Source organism: Manis javanica, chromosome 16 (genome assembly GCF_040802235.1).
Source record: "Manis javanica isolate MJ-LG chromosome 16, MJ_LKY, whole genome shotgun sequence".
NCBI classification, from domain to species: Eukaryota; Metazoa; Chordata; class Mammalia; order Pholidota; family Manidae; genus Manis; species Manis javanica.
In genome coordinates this window covers 22,520,582-22,534,701 of record NC_133171.1, presented here as the reverse complement: position 1 = coordinate 22,534,701, position 14,120 = coordinate 22,520,582, and the positions used below count along the sequence as shown (strand labels likewise).

The window sequence follows — 14,120 nt, the reverse complement described above, 5'->3', positions numbered from 1 at the left end:
TATTTAATGCTGCCAGAAGCCGCAGTTTGAATGTGCATCTTTACACATGGGAGGGGTCAGTGGGCATGGCATATGCCCTGCTGATCAAGGCTGAAGTCAGACCGGGAGGGACAGGAATTTGCATGCAGACCAAGGATTCCTGTGTCCCCAAGATGCCACATCATACCTACAAATACATCCCTGAGCTTGATGCTACCTCAGTGCCCCAGATCAGCATTTAGAAGACACTATTCTCAGAGACTAAGTGGAACAGGCCTGACAAGGCCATTTCCTTTCCAAGTCTGAGTACAAATCACGCAGCTGGGGCTGTTGCCTAATTGTCTAGACCACAGAGCTGGATGAAATTGTGGTGAAACCTTGGCCATGATCAGGATGACAACAATGATGACATAATAATAAAAAACAGTGACACCTACTTCCTGAAAGTGTCATGAGGACGGAACGGAGAGGGCAGTCACTCAAAGCATGCAGCACAGAGCACATGCTCAGCGATGCTCGTTCCCACCCAGCCTCTGCACCTTTTGAAATGAAGCGAACCCCCAGCAATGTGCGTTTGCTAGAATCCAACTCCAAGCGTCATGACTGTACACGGAGGAGATGAAAGACTTTGAAGTATGTTTCATAATGTAAAATGAAAACCTACTTTGACGCCGACAGTGTCACTTAACTTCAAACACTGAAGTAAAAACTAAAAGAATGCTTTCTGGAGTAACATCCTTTGATTCTCATTTCCAGCCTAAGGTTAGATACCTCAACAGTTTCTCCAATTTTATGGGTAGATGACAAGAAGTTAACAAACATTTGTCATAAGTAATTGAAATTATATTCATGGAGAAAAAAACTCATGAAATATATTGGGGATAAAAAATGGGGAGTGGCACCCCTGAAATCAAAAGTCTGTTGGATAATTGCTCTAGGATACGAAGTTTCTAAAATACAATAAAAATAAAATGTAATAGATGAAAAACACATCTTTATCACCTTTGATTGAATAGTTACTTATATTTGCAAAATAAAGTCTACATAATATTTAAATGTATGTGTATGTGTTAACACAAGGAATTCAAGAGGGTTTACTAAGAGATAAAAATTACCCAGGAAATCGTACTATTTGCTCTATGTTGAAAACTGTTATTTCTTTGTCATTTGTTTTATATTTTTAAGTATTATCATTATTATTATTATTTACCAAAGACATTTCCCTCATTTAGAAATGATACAAACGCGAAGGGCTGAGCCTAAGGGTCGGGCTTTGCTGATGCAGATCCGGGAGGGAGCTGCTTGTTTCAGGGAGGCTGAGGATGCCAAGCATCTGGGACAAGGTACTAAGGGCAAACTTTCCGGCTGTGGCAGCTGAGACACACATACCATGCAAACACATCAGGAAAATGCAGCTTTTAGTACATTCAAAGGCCTATTTTCTCATTTGCACAGTTTACGTTACTTTTGCTTTGGCTGCTTGGGTTTATATATATATATGTTTTGTAACGGACTTTTGTTTCCCTGCAAATTGAAGTGTGGTCCACAGAGCGCATCAGCCAGTCCGGAGCGGCCATCAGTAAGGCAGCATCTCAAGCCCCCACCCAGGACCCACTGAATCCAAGTCTGCATTTTCACCAGCCCCCCAGCTCCCCAGGGGTTCACACGCCCATTACGTTTTAGAAGGACCACTGTGAAGAGTGCCCACTGACCTCCTCTTTCACTCAAGGACCCCTTCACGCCCACAGGTCCTCTGTGTGCCAAACATTCTTCTAACAGCTTTATATTCCCATTCTCAGTGGGTCACATCCTGGCCACACATTAGAATTACCTGAAGAAAATTTTTTCCAAAAGAATATTAGACCTTACTCCAAATAATTTAATTAATCTGAGAAGAGTCCAAACAAAGGTTCTTTTTAAAGCTCCCCTGATAAATGAGATGTGCAGCCACAGTCGAAAGCAATTGCATTATCCCATTTAATTTTTACCTGCAAATGTAAAGGTGTGTATAATTACACTTGTAGAGGAGCTTGCTCAGGGTTGCACAACGCTGAATTTAAACTCACGTCTTTCTGACTTCAAAGACTCGCTCTTGCATTTTAAACCTACCAATGTGCTGCAGGCCTTCATGCCGGTAACGGGTTCCAAACTTGCCACTCTGTGATTACCCCAACATGCTACGCTCTGTGGGAAAGCTTCTGAGGGGCAGAGACAGAGAGGGACTCAAGGGCCTTACAGCAGGCAAGCCCGGATGGAAAGATGATGAGCTACAAAGCTGCTTCTCCAGGAAGTCAGATGTGCCCAGTGCCAAACCCACTGAGGGTACTCGATGAAATAAGAATGGGCTGATGAATGATGGGGGATCTATAGGTCTAGACACACAGTCCCAAACTGGATTAGCAAATGGGCTTACAAGAGACGACGAGGTGTGTTTACAGAAGCACCCTGGGCACAGCTCTGGGACCAAGACCTACCCTTGCTGGACTGCAGTCCCATCACCGTACTTATGAGCAAGAGCTATTGTGAAATATAGGCATCCTAGAGTGACTGGGACGGGATGACCCATCAGAGGCGAGGGTGTGGAACACTCCCAGAGGCAGGGGGATGAACCACCTCTTCACACATCACTTGAGAAAGCCATGTGCAGATTCTTTGAGACATTTACCATAAACGGATCCCTACATCACCATCTGTTCACTTTGGGAACAGGACATATTATAAGACCATTCGTGTTATGTAGATTTTCAGTCAGTAGTTTCTCCTATCTTGTGAAATATGTACAAACAACTCAAAAGAAGTAAGCATTTTCTTTCATGAACTATACTTGGAAGAGTGCTAAGTCATCTTTGCCGGTTGGCCCAATTCCAGAGACTGGCTCTCTCTCGGGGAGCAACGAATATCCTAGGATAATCCTAAAATGTAGATGCTCACTTTGAAAGTCTGATGTAACTGACAGATGTGTGAAATGGCACACAGAAAACTCCCCATGGGGACAATGAAAATGCTAGGGGGTAACAGTTCAGCAGGGATGACAATAAACCAAACTGTCTTCTCATTTTATGTGACCCATTTTCTGACACAGAAATTTATTTCTGTGATATATGAGAGTACGCACATGTAGATAAGCCTGTTTTTAAAGTAAATGCCAAAATTACACAGACTTAAAGTCTGCCTTCTGAGAAAGCTGACATAGACATACACCTTAGTTCTATGTGAAAAAGCAGCCTTTTCTTTAAATGGTAAATGGCAAGTGTTCTGCCTTTGATCTATGGATTTACATCAACCTCAAACCAATGAAATTTTGAAAAGACAAATAGAGATGAGAAAAATCACAGTGGTGAAAGATAGATTTAAGTAATTAGCTCCCTTTGTTTAGAATATAAATTATCTTCTAACCTCTGACTTCACCCAGTGCCACATTAAATAAAGGTCACAATGTTTCAAAATGTTAAGATTTTAGTATTATTACAGGACTAGAGATGAGTAAGAAAGTAATTGAGTTTGCAGCTATGAAACTTCAGACTTGTTTTAGGGATCCTCTGCCTGAATTTGCAGTTCTGAAAAACCTATTTTAAGTTAAGTGATAAAGCCCCTCTCTGGGCTCCTGGACGGACGTTCGTTCACCTTTTTATTTGTAGCGTCGGGGGAGAGGGAGGCCCTCTGCCCCCTAGCGGCGGGCTCGAGGCTGGGCTTCGGGAAGGTGCAGAAACCTCACTGCCCAGGCCCTTCCCCCACTAGCCCCCTCCCTTCTGAAAACTCCAGTCGATATCTCATTGAAAGCATTTGCTCTTATACACACCAATCTGGATCAAGTTTCCTTTCATATGATGTGACAGCCTTTGGCGGCCTAATCAGCCCTCCACAGCTGACGCAAGAATCAGATCAGATCGACGCACTGTCATTGGTCAGCGCGGCTCTGCATGGTAAGTAAGAGCAGGGACGGGGCAATGAGACAGTGAGGACAGATGTGGGTGGGAGGGGCTTCAGACTCTGGGAAGACAGCTGGAAAACTTTAGACAAAGAAGGACAGTTTAAAAGTGAGTAAGAGGATGCTAGTAAATGCACCACCTGGCACTTTCTCCTGGTCGTTAGAACCCCTGCAATCGGTCCCTTCTGCTCCCGTTCGGCCCCCAGAGTGTCACCCACCTAAGGGGGCAAATGCAAAAGATTCCAAGCCCCGGTGGCTTCTAGCTTTGCCAAGTTTCGGCCCTTCGGGCTAGCTGGGTCTTTCCCACTCCAACCTTTCTCAAATAGCCCTCAGTTTTTCTGTGCGACAGGTGACCTCCATACACACAGGAGGCAATGGAGAAATAATGGCCAGAGTGGAGGTACCATCCACTGATAGCCAGAAAAGTGGCAGGCATTTTGAGAGGTGCTTTACATGTAGAGGCTCCAAGCCTTCACAACAAATGGCAGGTAGGCTGCATTCGAGGAGAGCCACACAGCGACAACCTGCTCTATTTGCAACCCAAACCAAGACCTTCTGATTCCAAGTCACGTTTCTGTCTACTTGGCCTGACAGAGATGGGTTGGCCGCCTCCTCACAGGTCTCCCCAGCCTGTTTCAGACCTGGCTCCTCTTCCTCTCTCTGTATTTCAAGCACCACACAGCACCTCGGAATCTCAGTACCTCACCGGGAGAGTGAACACCTGAAGACGCTTGTGATAAAAACCCTTGGATCTGACTTTCTCAGCAGAATGGGAGGGCATGCTCTCATTCCTTTTAAATTCTTCCCATGAACTAAGTGCCCCGAATTGTGGCGGTCCATGCCAGTCCCCCACACTATCATTCACCCCCAATTATTCTCTCTTGGAGGCTCAAATTACTAAATGCAACCCGGCATCTAAGGAACCGATCTTTCCATAATAATAGAATTACTACCGGATGCTTTTTAGAACACAAAAAGGACCTTTATTTCATTATTTTCTTAAATTTCATTTCCAGTCACACATTTGTTATAAGGTAGAATACCAAAGGCAATTTGCAGTCACAGCAACTCCATCAAATACACGCAATCTGAGGTTTTACTGCTTTGAGTGAATTATGGTCCTCTCAGGGTTTCCTGGTTAAAGAAGGTAAAACTAAGGTAACAGGGAGAAAAAGAACATTGTTCTGTAGGAATTTTGTTCAACTCAATAACCGTTCATTCATAGGTGCAGGGTCCATTTTTAAAAAGGAAACTCTAAAATTCCTAGAAACACAAGACAATATTGGTATTTGGGGGATGAATACGCATTCCTATTTTTGTGTGTGAAAGTTTGTGCAATTAGACAACATGGAAAATGTTATTTGTTACCACAGCCAATGAAAATACATTTTCATTTATTTCTACATAGGTTAAACATTTCCATCTCCCCTTTTATGATCTGCAAAAAAGCCATATGTCTAGGTTATGAAACAACTACAGGCAACAGTAACTGAAAAGGAGTTTAACAGTCTTAACCACATACCCCTGGGATGAATAATACACTTTGCATAATCATGTGCAATGCAGGGTGATGATTTTAGATCTCTTGTAACTACAAGTGTTTGCAAGCTTGTATGTCATACAATATGCCCCAAATCCAGTCAATTCAGTCAGTCAAGCAAAAATCTAGATGGGTAATCTACAAATGGCAAACAACCTGTTTGACTAAATTGACCATGTTTTTGTTAATATAAGGACACAATCATTTAAGGTACCCTGTAAGTGGCTATTTGTTGCAATTAATTTTCTCCCCTCAGGCTCCTAGAAATTGGCTTAATTGCTTCTTAGGCCCAAGGAAAAGGCATTAGACAAAAGACAAACATATTAGAAACATAAAAACAAATACTGTGCTCTGTGCACATTCCCAGTAGTATGCTAGATTTCTCCATAGGAGAAATGTCAAAAAAAAAAAACACAACAAAGTAAATAAGGGATATAGCAGAAATATAGGATTATCTAATGCCTAAAATTTTATCTTACTCCAGTGACAGGTGTAAATGTTGATCAAAATTCCCTTTATTTACTTTGTGTGTGTGTGAACCTTTGAATAGTGCACTTTCAAGAGTCATTACCCAAGAGTGAAGGTTTACACACCAGGCAAGCAGTGTACTTCAGCTCAGTGCATCTACTGGCTGCTGTCAGGGCTGGGGAGCTTGAAGCAAAGAGTGAATTCCTTTTACAAAATGACTTGTTCTGCAGACAAAAGGCATCAACTGCAGAACTCTCTGAAGGGCGGAGTACGGATCTTCTTTGGCATATTAAATGCTCCACACACTGTTTTTCTCCTGTGTAAACGATCCTTAGGACCACTCCTTTTTATTTAGATAGCGCGCTTTTCATCTTTTAGTGTAATCTTGCTATGTGTTAGGGAGTCCTCACAGTGAACTTGAGATAAGAACTATTACTGAAATTTGAAAATACAGATAAATAGAAGGTATTACTGATAATATATTCATTGAGGTGTCAGGTCAGTGACAAATTTCTAAGGTTTAAAAGATTGTCAGTTTCCTGATTATCTAGTAGTCTGAGGTTCGGTCCCACGGGTACATGGAAAGCAGGCTGAATCCTGGCTTAAGTTCTTCTAAAGTCCTTTCATGTCATTTTTTAGGGATCTTTGTTCCTACCCAAACTTCAACAGCAAGGGAAGAGAAACAGGATTATTTTTCTTTAATAACAGTTGTTAGGGTTCTTACTGCATTTTGAAGAGTTTTGGTGAAAGGAGCTAGTTCTCTTGGTTGCTTTATATATTAGCACACAAAGGAATTACAGATGGCAGATGACTATCGGAAAAAGTCTCATGCATTTAAGATTTTTTTACAAGTCAAAATATACAGCCTCTTATGCCCTCCAATCCTTAATTGTATAAGAACCATTCCTATTTCATCAACCTCCTTTACATTTCACTGAATTAGATAAGGAATAAAGATATTTTTCTTGTTCAGGAGCAGTGTGTATCTTATATTTTTCTATTTAATCGGTTGCATTAATAAGAAATACAGCAGCAGCTTGGGCTGAGTCACCCATCATATCCTCCTTCTATGGGGATTTAAGTGTGTGAAATGACAGGTACAGGAAATTAGGAAGAAAAATAAAGTAATCGGCAGACTTTGGCACTAGCACACATGTTCTGCTTGAGTTCTTAGAAACATGGCCTGACAATCACGAAATAAGAATCTTAAAATTACAGATCCGCAGAGAACAATCAATCATAGGTGCTGGCTCTCAGTTTAACACTCCCCTCTCGTCCCACCCACCCACCCCACACAGGTCCAATTATAGTAAAAATAGAGATCTTAGCATCAGCATTTTGCTACTAACTCTTCAGGATTCCCCTGCCTCACCCAAGCCACCCACAAGGTTTGAAGCACCGAGTCCACAAGTTTCTCCAACCCAATTTAAAAAAAAAAACAAAACCTGAAGACTGAAGAATGCCAAAATAACTCTTCTTAAATGAAGCTGTTAACACAAAGTTCCCCCGGAACACAGGGCGTCACGCGTCTAGTTCAAGGACTGCCGGGCTGTATGCAGACTGCTCGGGCTCCCGACAACTACAAGCACCCCGGGCTCTACAGGGCACTCTCCGCGGCTCCGGGGCAGCGCACGGGCGCCCTTTCCGTCTCGGGCCTTTAGAAAGTCGCAGCCCCCTTGGGCCGGCGGCCGCAGGCCAGGCTGAGCCTGGGGCTTGAGGGGAAGAAGGGAGCCTCCTTCTCAGCAGGGAAGCGCTACCCTCAGCTGGAACCGTCCTCAGAGCTCTCTGGGGCTGCCTGGCTTCTGGGGCCGTGGCCCTCGCCCTGCAGAGAGCCTCACTCCGCCCCAGCACCAGTGAAAGAAGGGTCCACCTACCTGTGGGACCAGACAAAACACGGTCCCCAAAGGCCGCCTGGCGACCGCACGGCAACTGACAAGTCACCTTGTGCACTTGAAGCGTATCAATTTGTGGAACGCTTGCTTGAAGTCCTCGTTGGACATGGTGTAGATGACGGGGTTGATGAGGGAGTTGAGATAGCCCAGCCACGTGAAGAAGTCGAAGATGGCCAGGTGGAACCAGCAGGCATCCTTGCAGATGGGCATCACCAGGGAGATGATGAAGAAGGGCAGCCAGCACACGATAAACGCCCCCAAGATGATCCCCAGGGTCTTGGTGGCCCGGCGCTCCCTGGCGGCCGTCAGTTTCTTCTTCTCCAGCAGGGCGTCGGAGACGCGCACCTTGACTTGGTTCACGCACACCGGGGACCCCGATTCGCTGGGCGCGTCGGGAGCCCGCGAGTTGGCGGAGGTGCCCGAGGACGTGGACCCGGGGGAGTCGGTGACCAGCTGCGCGCGGGTGAGACGCTTGCCAGTCCTGTGCGGCGTCTGCTTCAGGATCCGGGAGCGGGCTTCCACGTAGATGCGGCCGTACAGCGCGATGAGCAGCAGCGTGGGCAGGTAGAAGGCGCCCACCGTGGAGTAGACGGTGTAGAGGACGTGGTCGGTGTTCACCACGCAGTCCGACACCTCCTCCTCGGCTTTGGCCTGGCGCCAGAAGAAGGGCGGCAGCGAGATGGAGATGGAGAAGACCCACACGAGCGCGATCATGCCCGCCGCGCGCCGCGGAGTCCGCTTGGCAGAGTACTCCACGGCGTCCGTGATGGCCCAGTAGCGGTCCAGGGCGATGACACAGAGGTGCAGGATGGAAGCGGTGCAACAGGTGATGTCCGACGACAGCCACAAGTCGCAGACTACCTGGCCCAGGGTCCAGCGGCCGGTGACCGTGTACAGGGTGCTGACGGGCATCACCAGGATGGACACGAGCAGGTCGGTAACGGCCAGGGAGGCGATCAGGTAGTTGGCGGGGGTGTGCAGCTTCCGGGTCCGGTGCACGGTGGCGATCACGAAAGCGTTGGAGAGCGTGGTGGCCGAGGTGACGAGCGCCAGCACCGTGGCCAGTAGCACTTTCCCGGGCAGGGCGACGGAGTCCTGGTAAATGTAGCCCTCGGCGCCGCAGTTGCGGGCGGGAGCGGCGGAGAGGTTGGCCGCGGCAAGCGCGGGGTGGGGGCCGGCGGGCAGCTGCGGGGCGCACCGAGCGCCCGGTCCCTCCATGTCTCCTGGCCGCGGCTCCGGGCGCAGTTCCCGGGCATGGAGCGCCAGGGCACAGGGCGGAGGCGCCGCGGAGGAGACAGTCTGTCCCTGGTCCTCACTCAGCTCCGTGGGGTCCTCGACTGCTCCTCCGCCAGGGTTCCCGGCGGAAACTAGCGGCCCAGGGCGCGGCGGCCGCGCGGGCGGCCCCCTCCCCGCCCCTCCGGGCGCGGGGCGCGGAGGCCTGGCGGGCCGGGCGTCCGCTGCAGGGCGAGGTCTGCGTGCGCAGGTGGGGCCTCTCAGCCCAAGCGCGCGCTGCTGAGCGCCGCCCACCCCCGGCGCGCCCGCTTCTGCGGGCTCGGCGCGCAGGAGTTGCCCCGCTGTCCGGACCAAAGCGTGCAGGCCCGCGAGGAGTCCCGGTCGGGCATCCCCGCCGCTCCCCAGGCTGGGCAGGACCAGCGGCGGGGCCGGGGGGCGCCTGGCAGCCGCGCGGCGCCGCGCCTGAGAGCCCGAGCTCCGCCCGGCCCTCAGGCGCGGGTCCCTCCGGCGCGCTGCCCCGCAGGGACGGGGTCGAAAGAGGGGCGCCTGGGGGGCCGGGGCTGCCCGCAGCACGCTGCCGCCACCTCGGTCCCCCGGGCCCCGCTCGGAGCCATGCCGCGGGGCGCACGGGTCCGGGGACCTGGCGAGGACACGGAGAAGGGACAGGTGTCCGGGCAGCCGGAGGCCGCGGCGCGCCAACCCGCGAGCGGCGTGTGAGCGGAGAGCCGCTGGGCTCCTCTTATAGCGTCCGAGTCCCGTCCGCCCGAGCCGTGCGCCCGTGCGGCGCGGCGACGCGGCCGCCGGCTCCCCGCCACCTGCCCGCCCGCCCGGCGCTCCCCGCGCCCGCCCCGCCCCGTCCGAGAGGCTCCCGCCGGGTCCTACCGCCCCTCCTCCCACTCCCACCTCCCACCCTGCGCCCCCGCCCGACCCGATGCCCGGGGCGCCGCAGCTGCGGCCGGAGCGGGGATGGGCGCGTCCGCGCTGGCCTCCGTGCTGCTCCGGGCTTGCCGCGCGCCGCTCCAGTTAGACCCACACGGACCCCGGGGGCGCTGGCACGGCCCGCACGACCCAAGCCCAGCCGGCCAGGGCTGGGGCCGCGCCTGCCGACCACCCGCTCCGGAATGTCGTCAGCCCGGGGGCCGCGCCCGGGGTGGGGGAGGCGCCGACCGCAGCGCCTTAAGGGGACGCGGCCAACGGCGCGGCGGAAACTTCGGGGCTGCGGTTCACACGTGACTCCGAGCACAATACAAACTAATTTTTCCTGTCTGGTTTTAGGAATCTGTGCCTCCCCTTTAACTGTGAGTCAACAGGAAAAACAAGAACAAGCTATGAGCCCCGCAAACCAGCCGACTGTGTGCGGAGCACGCCGCGCGCCCCACCCTCCGCGCCAGCCGCGCGGCACCTGAGCCTGGGAAACGGCTCCTGCGCGCTCCGCCTCCCCCAGCCCGCCCGGGAAGGGGACACCGGGGTGTCGGTCCCGGGGCGCGCGCAGCGCCACGCCCAGGGGCCGGGCACATAGCCCCGGCGCTCAGCCCCTTCTCCAGCGCGCACACGGACAGGCGGGGGTATACGGTCAGAGGAGCAGACGGAAGCCCCGGGGAAGGACCCTGTCCGTCTGGCCTGAGCGCCCCAGCCGGGAGGTCCCGGCGCCTGGCGGGGGGCGTGCGGGCGGAGAGTGCCCACGGAAGGGCGTAACTGAATTGGGCAGGTTAAGCGCACTGAGAGGTGGCGGGCAGTCCAGAGTCCAGGCCGCCCGGCCCGTTCATTCGGGCCAGGAGAGTAACGGGGACCCTCTGGAAGAGCTTGCCCCCAGCTGACACACCCGGCCCCTGCTTTCCGCTTCTGTCCGTCGGGAGGGGGCACAGACACGGCTCCTCCGCGCGGGGGCTGCCCGCGCCCAGGCCCGCTTCCTACCAGCGGCCCACCGAGGGCACCTACCGTAAGCCTGGGGCCGAGTGCCCACTCGCGGGCGTTCGCTGGCCACCCGGGCCGGAAGGAGGCGGCCCGCGGGCCCCGAGCGAGGGCGCTGCTCGCGGACGCGGCGGCTCCGCAGGACCCCTCCTGCCCTCGCGCGCCCTCCGCCCCCTTAGCGCCTCGCGGCCTGAGCGGCGCGCTCCCCCCCCACCCCGACCCGGGGCGAGGCCGCCGAGCCTGCCGCCAGCGGGGCGCCGCCGGGACGCCGAGGCTGCGCGCCGCGCCCCAGGCGAAGCCGGCCGCCCCTCTCCCACCGTCCGGCGGCGCGCGACTCGCGGCCTCACTCACCGTCCGAGGGGCTGCGAGGCGGCGCCGGCCTTGAGCCCGAGGTCCTCCAGGAGCACGCGGAGTCCACGACCACCTACGCCGGGGCGCCTGCGGCCTCTCCAGCCTTGCCCTGGGCCCCAGGCCCTGGGGGAGGGGTGTCCGCCAGCTCTGGGCGGAGGTCGGGGTCCCCACTCGGGCGGAGCTGCGTGGATACGCCCGGGGCGCCCTCCGACGCGGCTGAGCAGTGGCGGGAGACGCCGCTTCAGTGACTTGGCGGCCTCGTTTCACTCCGTCCTTTTGCGCTTTGAAGCCCAGAAAATGCAGCTGTTGGCACGTGGGCGCGTGCCCGTGGCGCCTGAGCGCGGGAACCCTTTCCCGGGCCTCTGCCGGGCGCCGGGACGCAGCCCGTCTCGGGCTCGTGCCTGAGGGACCTGGCGCGCCAACCGACAGGGCGGGACGGGTGCCCCGGGGAGGCGCGCAGGTCAGGGGGTGCCCGCTCCCGCGCGCCCTGAAGCTGCCAGTCAGCGCTCCGGGTGGGCGGTCGGCAGCAACCGGGGGCGGGGCTCACTGGGCCCGCGGGGGGTCTGCGACGCGCCCCCCAGCCCTGCCCGGCGCCTGCGGGGTGACGGGGCGCAGCGCAGAGGGCCCAGAGGAGACGGTGCTGGGGACGCGGGCGGGGCGGGAGGGGGTAGCGGGGCTCAGGGTGCGGAGACCTTCCACCTCCGCGCCACAACCGCGACCCGTGGGACTTGCCGCGACCGCTGGGCCCCAGCGCGAAGCCCTCCAGCCCTGTGCCTGGGGCACGTGGGCCAAGCCAGCAACGCCCTGGAGTCCCCCGCGTATTTCCCAGAGAGCCAGGACCCAGCAAAGGAAGGACCTGAGCGGTCGTCCCGGTTTGGCTGAATCAAAAGCTACGCACCGCACGCTGCGGTCGCCTTGCTCCTCTGACAAAGGCAAGGAATCCTGCACCCTCGAAAAATCCGCAAAAAGCCCCCAGCCACACAGCAGGGGGACCTGGAGAGCTGCTGCTCGCTGGTCCTGCTTTCCAGGCCTATGGCCGCCCTTACCGTCCCACGCTCGCCCAGGAGACGCGCGCAGGAGGCAGGAGTCGGCGAGCACCGTACCTTCTCCTGCGTGGTGGTGGCCTATCCCTCGGGTCGCTCTCAGCTCTCCGTAGCTCTTCCTTAGAAGTGTATCGGTAGTAATGAAAAATGTAAGTCTCATGTCTTGCTTGAACAGACACATACACACATACATATGTACACACACAGGTTTTGCTGACAACGTCTGGGGGCCATCAGCAGGTCCGAGGCTCAGATGTCCGCCCTAGGCCCTGGGCTCGGTGTCTGTGTCCTGGGACTCACACGTTGTGTGCTTGGTAAGGGATTTTTAGCCTTGCCCAATAATAAAACTAAGTGCTAAAACTAAATTAATCCCTGAGAATTAGTAACGCTACTATGTGTTTATGTATGGTTACAAGTCATGTGTAAACTCTGTTTAAGGAAGAATACCGTCAAAAATCAGAGCCGATGTGCATAACATAGACACTTTATCATTCCTGTCTCTGCAGTAACAGTCACTCTGCTGCTGTGAACAGAGACCCACAGCGGGCTGACTGCTGCTGGTTTAAAGCCAGCCCAGTTCCGACTCCCCATCTGGGTCTCTGTGACTGGGGTCCTGGTGGGAGAGCAGGTCTGAGAAGATGGCGAACTTAAAGCTGAAAGTAACAGAGGCCGAGGTGGCGTGGGGGGTGGGGAGGGAAGCACTGAATTTTTCTTCTTGGACCAATAGATTTGGCAATAATGAGAAATCTTTGGATGGAAAAACAATGCCACTGAGTCCTCCAACTTAGAAACAACTTTCTGCTTTGAGTTGGCGGCACCATTAGGCAGCAATGTTCTCAATAAAATCTTTTCTGAAAACTCAAATGGAAGAATTTAATCGTGAAGTTGTCCTTGGCCTGAGGAAAGCAGCAATAGGAGCTGGATTTTGCCTTATTTTCACACTAGGAAAAACCGTATCACCTGTGTGATTAGTTCTGCTCTTGCAAAAAACACAAGGCAAGCTGTTTTATTGCTCCTTCGTCTGTAATTAATGAATGACAGTCACCATCCTCTACTGAACAGAGTGCTAAGCCTTAAGCTACCTGTTCCACATAACATCTCTCTCTCAGTTCTTATATGGAAACTAGCTGCTACCATAACATTCTCACTTCCGGGATGACAAAGCTGAAGCTTAGAAAATGTAAGTAATGTCACCAATGTCAGACAGCTGGGACGTGAGGGAGCTAGTTTTCTAAGCCAAGTCTCTCTCATTTCAAGGACAACACTTAACCAAGTCTGTCCTGCCTCAGCCACACAGCCCAGCACACACAGCCCAGTTCCCATCCTACCTGTGAGCTGGCATCACTGTTCACAGTTGTTTAAGTCCAGAAAAATCTGTTGCCTGCCTTCAAGTTTTCCTGGCGGGGGCGTGGGGGCGGTAGAAATCAGGTGGAAGGCTGTGCACCTTGATTGCTCAGCCAGCTAAGCACCACCTCCCAGGGAGGGCCCACAGGCGGCCACGTTCCAGGTTCCGAGGTGCCAAGCCCAGAGCAACCGGGCTCAGCTCTTGCGCGGGAAGCTCCTCGACTTCTCTTCCTTGTCCCGTTTAATCACCGTCAGGGCGTGAGCCTCCTTTTCTCCATTTCATCTACCATTTTTTTTCTTTTCCCTCTTCCTTCTCCCTCCCTGTCTCCTCATTCTGAACACTTCCCCCAAACTCTGACACCCACATGTACACATTGAACAAAACAATAATTTACAGCTTTTATTAGTTGTATGAATGGAATGTGTTAAAT

General features: G+C 53.3%; 2 protein-coding genes across 2 annotated transcripts in view; both read right to left on the bottom strand.

Moving 5' to 3' along the window:
• LOC140846712 (uncharacterized) overlaps positions 1 to 12,505 on the bottom strand; it is a 272,464-nt gene extending 259,959 nt beyond the window's left edge. The window contains exons 1-2 of the mRNA XM_073224285.1: positions 11,890 to 12,505; positions 11,303 to 11,844 (exon numbers count right to left, since the gene is read on the bottom strand). Coding sequence (XP_073080386.1) covers positions 11,303 to 11,844; positions 11,890 to 12,505 — 1,158 coding nt within the window. The remainder of the gene's footprint in view (positions 1 to 11,302; positions 11,845 to 11,889) is intronic.
• HTR1B (5-hydroxytryptamine receptor 1B) lies at positions 7,723 to 10,306 on the bottom strand. The gene has a single exon (XM_017656247.3). It carries the CDS (start codon positions 9,023 to 9,025, stop codon positions 7,853 to 7,855), a length of 1,173 nt encoding a protein of 390 aa, XP_017511736.1. The 5' UTR covers positions 9,026 to 10,306; the 3' UTR covers positions 7,723 to 7,852.
• Positions 12,506 to 14,120: the final 1,615 nt, after the last annotated feature.

Excerpts from the sequence above, each read along its gene's own strand:
- HTR1B (XM_017656247.3), bottom strand. The coding sequence starts at position 9,025 with ATGGAGGGACCGGGCGCTCGGTGCGCCCCGCAGCTGCCCGCCGGCCCC.